Source organism: Eulemur rufifrons, chromosome 24 (assembly GCF_041146395.1).
Source record: "Eulemur rufifrons isolate Redbay chromosome 24, OSU_ERuf_1, whole genome shotgun sequence".
Classification (NCBI taxonomy): Eukaryota; Metazoa; Chordata; class Mammalia; order Primates; family Lemuridae; genus Eulemur; species Eulemur rufifrons.
In genome coordinates, this window is record NC_091006.1 from 11730365 (window position 1) to 11741830 (window position 11466).

Genomic DNA, 11466 nt, shown 5'->3' on the forward strand with positions numbered 1-11466 from the left:
ACCAGAGACAGGGAGACACAGAGAGACAGAGACAGGGAAGAGAGAGGAAACACACACACAGAGATGGGAAGAAGCAGAGACTCAGAGAAAGCAGAGACAGACTGACAGAGACACGGGGAAAGCTGAGACAGGGGAGAGAGGCAGAGACACAGAGACAGAGAAACACAGAGATGGCGCAAGAGGAAAGCAGAGAGAAGCCAGGACTTAGAGCACGGGAGAGACTCTGAACCGACCCCGGCACAGAGAGACCCGGGGAGAGCGAGACAAGAGTGAGAGACAGAGAGAGAGAGAGAGAGACTGGGATTCAGGGAGAGGAATCGGAACAGCCAGACTCGGCCAGAGACCCCTGAGAGATCCGGAGACTGAAAGATGAGACCCAGACACAGGAAGGCGGGGGTGGAGGAGGAAAGGGGGGTGCCCCAGACGGGGCGGGGGTGGGGTGTTCTGTCCCCTCGGTGCCCAGGAGGCCCCCGTCAGCCCTTCTGGGACGCAGGAGGGGCTGAAGGTGTGGGGGCTGCCGGTGACACCCCCACCCCACGGAAGGGTGCCCGGACCCGCGCCGGGATGTGCAGCCCCCCAGCCTGCAGAAACCAGCTCAGGGACAGCGGCTCCCGGCTCCGCAGACCGCCCCCTCCCCGCGCCAGGGGTAGCCCCGTCCTTCTCCTGTGCCCACCCCACCACTGGGGTCTCCTACCTGCGGCTGCAGCCTGGAGCAGGTCCCCCCAGCACCGGGCTGGCAGTGGTGGGCGACTCCGCCCGAGAGACGGAGAGAGAGCGAGATTGAGAGGGAGAAAAGCCGGAGACTGCGAGGGAGAGCCAGGGAGGAGGGGAGGGAGAGGGGCAGAGGGAGGAGAGGAGAGGAGGGGGGAGGGACACGGGGGAGGGGGAGTCGGCCGGGGAGCGAGGGAGGAGGGACGGGGGAGAGTCGAGAGGGAGGGGGAGGAGCCCGAGGGGGAGGAGGAGGCGGGGACGGGGGGCGGGCGGCGGGGGAGGGGCCTGGGGAGAGGGGGCGGGAGCAGCGGGGACAGGAGGTGGCCCCGGCGCCTGCCGGCCTCGGGTTCAGCACCAGAGGCGACGGACAGCAGCGGAGGGCGCTCGCGTGTGCGTGTTTCCGAGGCTTCCCCCGCCCCCCCACGACACACACACACGCACACACACACACACGCACACACACACACGCACGAGTCTCCACTCCATACAAGGGCCAAAAGACGCAGAGGCAGCTACAAATAGTTACAGGCTGGCAGAACCGGGCGGAGGGCAAGAATGTTGAGCTGGAGTCGGATCCAAATTCACAGACTGCCTGCACACGCAACCTCGCAGGGACACCCGTCAATAATCACAATAACACAGCTGCCACTCGCCCAGCACCTACCACCTGCCAGCCCTGTTATAACATTTTTTATAAGCACCTGACACATGTTGACTCAATCAACCCTCACAGCAACCTTGATGCTATTATGAGCCCCGTTTCACAGACAGGGAAACTAAGGCACGGGGTGGCGAATACAGCTCCAGACTCCTAAATCCTTAACTGCTACACTGGACGCTGCCCCAGGTTGAAGACTGGGCAAGAAGTCAGGAAGTGAACTGGAAAAGCCCAAGCAGGGGGCCGAGGCTCACACACACTCACCTCTCCAGCGCGCACACGCCGCAGACCCACAGCATCACTAACCTCACCCCAAACCTCCCCCCCCAGGACGGGAGGTGATGGCCTGTCAACCTAGGGTCAAGTGCTCCGTCTCCACAGGGGGTTGGGAGGGAGGGGGCCCTGCTGCCAGGAGAGGGAGACAATCCAACTCTGCAACTTCCCACGCCTGGACCTGCCTTCTGGGAGAGGGGGTGAAGGCAGCAGTGGCCGAGGATTGGTGGGCTCCAATCTCCCCAAAAGCCACCATGGAGAACAGGTGGGTGGGTCTTCACTGTCAGTGCTGGTGGTCAGACTAATGGGTGGACGTACACGGCGGGAGGCAGACAGACGGCCAGAATGACTGTGGTGCCTGGCACTCCCCGACCCTGCCCTGCCCCTCAGGAAGCTGGTGTCCCACCCAGCCCTGCTGACCTGGATGCTGTTCCTGGCCTCTGGTGGGGCAGGGCGGGACTCCTCCCATCATTCCCACCCTGCACTGGTGCCTGAGATGGAAGCCTGTGATTCCCCCTCCTGGTACTACAGAAACGACCACAGCCACAGGCTGGGAAAATCAGCCGTCTCCGACTCGCTGGCTCCCAAATCCCCTGGGCTTTTCAGATGAGACCTAATGTTAGTCCTTCCCAGCAACGGTATATCCTGAGTCCTCTCTGCCTGGGTCTTGGCCTCAGGACTCTGCACTGGAATCCAAACTCAATTACCTTCTCCTGGGGTCTAACCTTGGCCCTTTGCACACGGTCTAACCGCAGTTATTTTTGTTGGGGTCCAGCCTCAGACCCTCTGCTACAGTTGGACCACAGCTGCCCACAGCAGTCCTTTCCAGCCACAGGAGTGCCCCTGAGGCTCAACTCCTTTGCCTTTCCACTGGGATCTACCCTCCGATCTAGACCTTTCTACTGGGGTCTAACCCCAGTGCTCCCTGCGGGATCTAACCTCAGCTCTCTCCGCTAGGGTCTAACCGCAGTTGACTTGCAGACCTTCCCCGCACATTTTACATGGTCTGTTCCCTAGTGGTTTAACCTCAGCCTTTCTGCTAGGAATTCACCTCATTTCTTTCCTCTGAGGTCTACCCTGGGATCCAACCTCTGTCCTTGGATTTCCTCTCCCCCAAATGCCCCCGCCCCCATTCTCCACTTGTTCTGGGTGAATCCAGCGTCCAACACACAGCATGGCACACAGCAGGTGCTCAACAGATGCTCACCGAACCAAAGAATGAAGACAACCGTGCGAGCTTTGTTCCTCTGGACATATAAATAATCGTCAGCTGATGAATTCTCATGGGGAGTGGAGAGGGTTAGGTGGGATCAACCCTGTCTTCCAAGAGGGACATCGGGGTGCAGAGAGAGGAGGGGGTTAGGCAGGGTCACAGGGCACACTGGGGCAAAGCCAGGGCAGGAACTTGCAGCTCCACTGCACTGGGTGTCGGGGGCGGTGGTCTGGGGAGAGCATCGTCTCCTTCAGGACACCCCCCATCAGCAGCTGGAGGTGGGAACCCCATGAACTGCCCCGGGTCTGGGAAGAGTGGGTGGGTGGGTGGGTGGGTGCGTGGGTGCTCAAGAGGCCGGGTTCTCAGCAGGCCCCGAACCGCCCTCATTCCCCAGCCCTCGTGGCCGATGTCTCCTCTGCTCCACTTGATGCCGAAGCCGGGTCAGGACCAGCTCTGAGGCCTGGATCAGGCTGTGCTGTGGGGAACAGGGGAGGAGGAGAACAGAGCTGAGAAAGAGCTGGGGCTGCAGCTCAGGCCAGGGCGGGGTGCTTCAGAGTTAGGCAACCCCAAAGGCCCAGAGCTCAGCCCCGGTGGGAGGACGGAGGGCAGACCACAGTGTGAGATGAGTCTCTGTGGTGGGGTGAAGGCCAGACCCCAGGGCGACGGCCTTCAGTGCTTTGCCAGTGGGAGGGACAAAGGTGAGACCCTAGCAGAAAAGGACAGGTCAACAGAGCGGAGAAGGAGCAAATCAAAGTGGAAGAGAGAGGACTGTATCACAGCGTAAGGGACAGAGTTAGAGCCCGTAGGATCTGAGGTTAGGCCTTAATAGAAGGAACAAAGAGGAGTCCCAGAGGTCACAGAAAAATGGCTTGAAATAGAATAATGAGAGATGATGTGACGTTAGGTCACAGTGAAAGGGAAGTCCCTGCTCCCCCAGTTGAACTGGTCTCTTGCTGCAGATCTAACCTATCTGCTTCCCTCTGGGGTCTAAACCTCTCCGCTAGGGATTAGCCTGTGTCCTTTGCAGCAAGGCCTAACCTCAGACCTCTCCGTTGGCTGCAACCTCAGTCATTTCTGCTGGGCCTAACCTCACTCCATTGTACTCAGGTCTAACCTTGGCCCCACCCACTGTGCCGCAGCTTCAGACCTTTCCACTGGAGTCCAACCTGTATCTCTTCTTCTGAGGTCTAACCTAGACCATTCTGTTGAGGATCGGAATGTCGGAATAGACCCAAGCAAAGACTGCAGAGGAAGCCGCAAACATTAGACCCCAGTAGCAATGACTGAGGCTGTAACCGGTAAGCAGCCAGGCTAGACCACACCACAGAGGACCCCGGAGTCAGACCAGAGGGAGGGAGAAGGCAAACCTAAGATTAGGAAATAATGGCACACCACCGCCTGCAGGGTGGGACACACGCTACAGTGACGTGGGTCAGAGGTCAGATACGGCAGTTGGAGTGGAGGGTCCAAGTGAATGGCTGGTGTTAGACCATAACAAGGGTCACGGCTGTAAGACTGCTGTGGGAGGGTCAGAGGTCAAATCACAGCAGAAGGCCGGATGTCACAACACAGTTCGAGGGCTTGATCTCAATAGAAAGTTGAGGCTAGACCAGCGTGGGATGTGTTCAAGGTCAGACCACAGCAGAAGGCTGAAAGCCGGCTGGAGGAGGAGGACTGGAGGTTATGCGGTAGGGGAAGGGTAAGACGTGTGTCTTTCAAGTTAGAAACTCGACAGCAAGTCGGAGGTTAGCCCACAGCCAGCGTGAGGCCGGTCAAAGATGGAGAACAGCATCAGCCGTACGTAGGAAAGAGGGGAGAGCCACCGCCTGAGCCCTGAGCGGGAGGGCAAGGTCAGACTGCCCCGTGCAAGGATCAAGGTCAGCCCATGGCAGGGCAGATCCAAGGCTGGGCCACAGGGAAGCCACAGAGTTCGACAAGGCATGGGGAACGAAGGACAGAATGCAGGAAGGCTCAGGGCAGGCCAGGGGGCCGGGGTGACAGATGCCACATCTAAATCCCCTGCACCAGGCTGGTGCCCCGCCCCCCCAGCTGCCCCCTCGGAACAGCCTCCCAGAAATGAGTTCCTCGCCTGGGAGGTGGCCTGCAGCCATGACCCCCTGCCTGAAGGTGGGGTTCCCGTGGGATCAGGCTGAGACTCCCCGGTGACCCCTCCTTGCCTGGCCTCTCCCGCCCCCTGTCCCACCTCCCTCACCCCCTGGCAGGTCTCCTGTCAGAACTCACCCTCGGTAAAGCAGGTGAGCAGCCCGCCCCCCGACTGCAGGCTCTGCTTCTAGGGGACCCGGCCTGAGAGCCCGGGTTACCTGCAGGATGTGCACGCCCTTCAGGGAGACCACGGCGAGCTCCTGTAGCCCGTCCCCGGTCAGGTCCACGTGTGCCATGGCCAGCAGGGGACTGGAGAAGCTCCGCTGCCACAGCAGGCGGAACCCACACTCGCCCTCGAGGAGCCCAGACTCCGGGCCCCAGTACTTGTAACAGAGCAATTCCTGCAGGGGCGAGGGGCCACGGTCACAGGGGTTGACGGGCGGCAGTGGAGGGAGACAGGTAGGCAGTGGCTCCATCCCCCAGGTCCCACCTGTCCGTAGGTGGCCACCAGGACTTCTGGCTGCCCATCCAAATCCACATCAGTGACCAGGCCACAGAGGACGCTGTCAAACTGGTCACTGCCAGGCAGGAGAAGCTGGTCCTCGAGGCCCCGGTGCAGCAGGTCCCTGAGGGTCCCAAATGCAGCAGAAAGATCGAGGTCAGAACGCAGTGCCCGCCACCCTCGGCGGCAGACCCTGAGCTGGGCACCCACACTGCTTCCGTCCTCAGATCTAGACGCATCGTTCCTCCTGAAGCCTGGACGCCCTCGTCTCCAATTTAGACATTTTCACAGACCCAGCAATGGGCAACCTGTTCACTCAAACTGTTCACCTCAGGGACCATCTCACCCTCAAACGGGAGCCCACATTCTTCCATCTGGGGATTTGGACACACTCGTCCCCAATCTGGACACCCACACTGCCCTCACGGAGCCTGAAGAGAGTCTGGCCCCAGCGTGGACATCTTCACTGTCCACCCGTGGTGTGCCCGACTTGGCTCCTACCGGCTCACAAGAGCTGACCGGGACATTTGCAGAAATTCTGGCATCTTGCTGGTGGCTTGAAACCCACCGCGGTGGGAGTATTTACACCACAGAAATTGGTAAACACAACAAATCTGGGCTTCTCCCACGCACAGCCAGTGATTAAACACTTGTCAGCTCACCTAGTCCACCCACTCCAGGGGGTGTGGACATCTCTGTTCCCATGTCAAGGCCGCCACATACTCCCTACAACAGTGGTCCCCAACCTTTTTGGCACCAGGGACCTGTTTCACGGAAGACGATCTTTCCATGGGCTGGGGGGCGGCTGTAGATACAGATGAAGCTTCGCTCACTCACCTGCCGCTCACCTCCTGCTGTGCGGCCTGGTTCCTAACAGGACACGGACCAGTACTGGTCTGTAGCTCTACAAGATCTAGACCTAAATACTCACAGTCCCCTCCCTGGGTCACAAATATCTTTACTTGCTCAGCCCTGACTAACCGACCCAAAGAGGCCTGCTGCTGAGAATGCCAAGGTTAGGCCACGGTGCAAAGATACAAGGTTAGAACTCACCGATACACCACTGCGGGCTCCAACATGCTGGCCACGAGCACGCTGTACTCTTCCCGCTGGGGCCTGTCCCTGTTCTCTGGAGAAGCATGAATGGGGAGGGGAGTTCTGTGGGGACAGGTTCCAGGCTCCTCCTCATACCCCTGCCCGCTTTGGTGAAAGGAATGCAGGTTAGATCTCAAGAAAAAGACTTGAGCTTGTGCTACAGAGGGAGGATTAGAGGTTGGATCACAAAAGAAATGACTGAAGTCAGACACCAGAAGGAGAGACAGGTGTCGGATGACAGTTTAAAAAGTCTGAGGTTAGGCCACATTAAAGAGACAAAGGTTAGACTATAGCAAAGTCTAATGTTAGACCATGGTGGGAGGGTCAGGGAATAGACCATGGCAGGGAAATAAGAGCAAAGACCAACCTAATGGACACAAGACAGACTGTAGTTGGAGGGACAGAGGTCAGGTCAACGAAATGCCAGCAAAGGACAGATGACAGTAAAGGAACAGGAGCAGATCGACACCTGGGGGACAGGTGGGACCCTGAGTGGTGAGGCGGCGCTGAGTCTATGAGAAGAGCCTGGGGTTGGATTGCAGCAAGAGACGCAGTAAGGAGGCCAGAGCGGGGAGTAGTCACCAGTGAGGAGTGAAGGTTGGATTACAAATGGCAGGGCTCAACCTTAGGGTACAGGCCTAAGGTTAGACCCAAGTGAGGAGATCAAATGTGGACCCTAATAGAAAAGACCAGGGTTAGACCACATGGGCAAGTACTTGGAAGTTAAATTCCAGGGGGGTGGGAAGAGACATACTTCAAGGCTGGAGCAGAGGATGCGGGCGGGAGGGATGGCGGAGCCGGACACTTCGGGAGAGGGGTGTACATTTGGGGGCGGGGAGCCGAGAGGGGTGTACATTTGGGGGCGGGGAGCCGAGAGGGGTGTACATTTGGGGGCGGGGAGCCGAGAGGGGTGTACATTTGGGGACGGGGAGCCGAGAGGGGTGTACATTTGGGGGTGGGGAGCCAAGCCTGCAGAGTTGCCTTCCCCCACCGTGACCCCTCCCCACCCCTGAGCCTAGAGCTCACCCTCGGGGGCTGAGAGGCTGAACACGATCACTCGGGAGATGGGGCCGTCCTGCAGGACCGTCCACGTCTGCAAAACCTCTGTGTGGAGAGCAAGGACTCAGGGCCCTGCCTGCCCACCCCCCCCCACCCCCAGTCCCCCATCAGCCCTGGCCTGGGCCAGCCCCAGCCCTCACCTCGACTCTGCTGGTCCACGTGGGCAACACGGACATAACCACTCTGACAGCCCAGAGCTGAGAGGCGCCGGGATGTGCCAGGGAGGTTGTGGACATCGAGCCAGAGGACACTGGTGGGTGGGTGGGAGGACAGACAAGACGGAGCACCATGCCTGGGCCCCAGCCCCACACCTCTGCCTCCCCAGGACCACCCACCCCTGCCCTGCAGGCCTGGGACCCTGCTGCCTGATTCCTCCGAGGTAACCCCCACCCCCCCATTTCTCTGGGGACAATTCCCACCACCTGACTACTGAGTCCACCTCCTGTTTCTGCTGGGGTCGCCCCGTTGATCAATTTCTCTGAAGTCCTGCCGTGGCCTGATTTTTCTGAGCTCATCACCATCGCCCAATTTCTCTAAGGTCATCTCCCCCCACTGCTGTCCTTGAGGTCACTCCCGCCACCTGATTTCTCTGAGGTTGCCGCCCTGGTCCCTGCTGGCCTTTTTCAGGGTCTCTCTTACCTACTGGTCAGGTTTGTGAGCTCTGGGAAGAGGTTTTCCACGGGCTGTTCCTCAAACTGATGCAGCCCCTCGTTCTGGTGGAGGCAAGACCCATCCCGCCCCACTTAAAGTCAGCAGCCAGCACACGCCCCAACACCAGCCTGCGGCGACATCCCCCCGCCAGGGCTCTGCCCAGCACGTCTCCCCCCTGCCTCACCTCCTTGTAGAGATGAATGGCCGGGTCGTTCCCACTCAGGAGAAACACGGTCTCCAGTTGATCCCCAACCTGAACCCTGAAAGCAGAGAAATCTAGAATCCCAATGCGGTAGAACCTGAGTACGGTAGAATCCATGTTTTAGAACCATCCTCTCCTAAGAACCCTTGCCTGTAGAACCCTAACATTCTGGGATCCAGACACGGGACCCGGGGCTAGAATCTCAGGGCCCCAACTCCTTAGTACTCTATCTCCTTGAAATGCAGAAATCTGGAACCCCAGTATTCTAGAAGTTCTAGTTTGAAATACTGGAACTTTTAGAATTCGCCGTCATGGATATTCAGACTTACGCAACGGAAGAACATCCAAATCCTAGCATCTAGAACGTTAGTGCATTAGAATCTCAGTTTCTGGAACTCTCACCTGCTAGAACAGAGGTTGGCCAACTATGACCTACAGATCAAATCCAACCCAAAGCGTTATTGGAACACAGCCACGCCCATTCACTTACAGACTGTCAATGGCTGCTTCCTTGCTACAATGGCGGAGTTGGTAGTGATGGCAAAGTCCAGCTTTCAAAGCCCAATATTTAGTGAGCCTTTACAAAAAATAGCTTCCCAATCCCTGTGCTAGACCATCAGTGTTCTCGAATGGAACGTGGAGCTCTAGAATGGAACCCATGTACCTTGGGATTCTTGGACCTTGGTATTCTACATGGTCTCTATTCTATCTCCTTGAAATATGGGAATGTTAGGACTACACCATTACAGAATCTCAGAAGATCCTGGCTTCTATCCAACTGTAAAATGTTCAAGTCTTAGAATCTCAGAGCTTCCCACTCTAGAAAACTTAGCATCTCTGATCTTGGAATGTCAGAATCTGGAACATTAGAATCTGGGAATTCTAGATGTCTAGAACACAAGTGCTCAATGAACTCAGACTGTCTAGTTCAGGAATGGCAAAGTCTGGTCCACGGCCACCTTAAAAGCATGATGCTCTAAAAAACAAAAATAGATGGTCTATGGGCAGGATTGCAGTCTCCAGTTAGCTACAGCTTCCCACCCTCACACACACACCCTCCCCACTGCATTACACTTGTGCCTGCCCACTCTCACATACCTCTCCAGCCCCTAAAGGCATTTTAGTTTTCAACCCCTAATCCAGTAAAACCCCTTTATTTTCCAGATGGGGAAACAGAGTCTGAAAGTTAATCTGTAAGTAAGAAAGGGGTTTGAGAACCCAGGGCTCCTATGCCTAGAGGGGGGTGGGCATGGGTGCCCAGGGGACACTCACTCTGCGTGGCACAGCTGGAAAGGAGTGAACTGGAGCTCCAGGTTCAGGCAGCTCTCTGTAGGGGGAACACAGGCAGATGGGCACGGGGGACCTGCTGGGCCCCCTCCCACAGTCCTTCTCTCCAGGCCAACACTCACGGGCAATGGAGTCAAGGTTGTACTCAGAGCCAGGCTCGTAGTCGCAGTAAATGTTAAGGAAGGGGCTGCCCTTGTCCCCTGAATCCTGGGGGAGGAAACTGGCCTCAGGAGAGGGTAGGAGCCATAGGAGGGATCTGGGGTGGGCTTAGTGGGAGCCACCATGTGTGCAGGGAGGAGGGCGAGGGTGGGTGGAGGGAGCTCTGGGTACCTTGATGAAGGTGATCCCCACAACCAGGCCCCGCTTTGGGGGCGACTTGTTGAAGGTGTCGATGGAGACGATCTCTGCGTCCACTGGGAGGGGAGAGTTCAAAGTTCAGGTTTCAGGCAGACTTGTGACCCCAGTATGTCCAATAACGGTGAGCTCTGACCACTGCAATTATCACGACCTCTGGGTCCGAGTGAGTCCTGATCACCATCGCCGTGACCCCTGAACCCTGTGTACCAGGGATCCTGACCTCCAGGTCTGAGGAATCCTGGAACCCTAACCACTTCCAGACCCACCACCCCGCCTCCTGACCCCAATGACTATCAGCTTTGACTCCCTTCAATCACCCTGCTCCCATTCTCCCATCATGGTGACCCCACGTTCCAGGTCCCCCGGCCCCACGGCGCCACGCACCGGGGATATAGTTGAACTGCAGCTCCTTGGCCACCGGCCGGATTTTCTGTCGGAGGTCTTGGTAGCGGAAGCCGAGCACCTTGCCTTTAAGGGTGGCGGCCAGCAGCTCCCCGCGCCCGCCGGCACCTCCTGCCAGCCCGTACACATTGCTCTGCGACGAGAAGCGCGTGAAGCTGTCCTCGCGCAGCGGGCAAGGCTCCGCGGCCACAGCCGCTTCCCCCATCACGCCCCTCAGCCACTCACCCTCTCCGCTGCCCGTGCTACAACCCGCCTTACCCCACCCACGGCTCTCGAAGCGACCAGAACCGCGGGGTACCCGCCCGCTGCGCAGACTGATGACGTAGAGAAGCTGCCGTCGCTGCCCTTTACCAAGATGGCGGCCAGCTCTCCTGCCCGGGCCTCCTACAAGACTTCGCTCCACCGCGCCTGCGTGCTCGTTCCCTTTCCATTTCTGGTCTCGAACTCCTGACCTCTAGCGATCCACCCGCCTCGGCCTCCCAGAGAGCTAGGATTACAGGCGTGAGCCACCGCGCCCGGCCTCCCTTTCCATTTCTGGACCTAGGAAGGGGCTGCCCCGAGACTGATCAGAGATGCGAGGTGGTGGCCCACAGCCCCTCGCGGTATGCTGTGTGGAAGGTAGAGTAATCATCAGAAAACTTAATATTCCCTTTACGTACAGGAACTACTCTAATCGCGTTCCATCTAACGATTTATTCAAAACTAACAAGGAGGATGAAAATAAGTAATCTTAAATCCATTTTACAGATGAAGGAAATGAGGCACAGAGAGGTAAAGTAAGTTGCCTAAGAGCACACAGCTAGTAAGATGCAGTCAGTATTGGAACTCAAACAAGGTAACTCCATAGTTCGTTATTTTAACACTACCTTTATTTTTTATTTATTTTTTTTTTTTTTGAGACAGAGTCTCACTCTGTTGCCCAGGCTAGAGTGAGTGCCGTGGCGTTAGCCTAG

General features: G+C 57.6%; 1 protein-coding gene across 2 annotated transcripts; it reads right to left on the reverse strand.

Moving 5' to 3' along the window:
* Positions 1–3201: 3201 nt before the first annotated feature.
* KPTN (kaptin, actin binding protein) lies at positions 3202–10780 on the reverse strand. Of its 2 annotated transcripts, XM_069457506.1 has the most exons (12): positions 10496–10780; positions 10085–10167; positions 9877–9961; positions 9740–9794; positions 8450–8525; positions 8254–8327; positions 7755–7864; positions 7582–7659; positions 6514–6589; positions 5449–5584; positions 5177–5359; positions 3202–3330 (listed from the first exon to the last, which is right to left on the reverse strand). In XM_069457506.1, exons 1-12 carry the CDS (start codon positions 10716–10718, stop codon positions 3202–3204), a joined length of 1308 nt encoding a protein of 435 aa, XP_069313607.1. In that variant the 5' UTR covers positions 10719–10780. The 2 variants fall into 2 exon arrangements, with proteins under 2 accessions (XP_069313607.1, XP_069313608.1); XM_069457507.1 differs by lacking the exons at positions 9877–9961; positions 10085–10167.
* Positions 10781–11466: the final 686 nt, after the last annotated feature.

What these genes read in the sequence shown, in the direction of transcription:
- KPTN (XM_069457506.1), bottom strand. Translation starts at nt 10,718, where the DNA reads ATGGGGGAAGCGGCTGTGGCCGCGGAGCCTTGCCCGCTGCGCGAGGAC. An exon ending in CCATTCATCTCTACAAGGAG is followed by an intron (nt 8,328 to 8,449) that starts GTGAGGCAGGGG and finishes TGCCTCCACCAG; the next exon opens with AACGAGGGGCTGCATCAGTT. An exon ending in TGGTGGCCACCTACGGACAG is followed by an intron (nt 5,360 to 5,448) that starts GTGGGACCTGGG and finishes TCGCCCCTGCAG; the next exon opens with GAATTGCTCTGTTACAAGTA.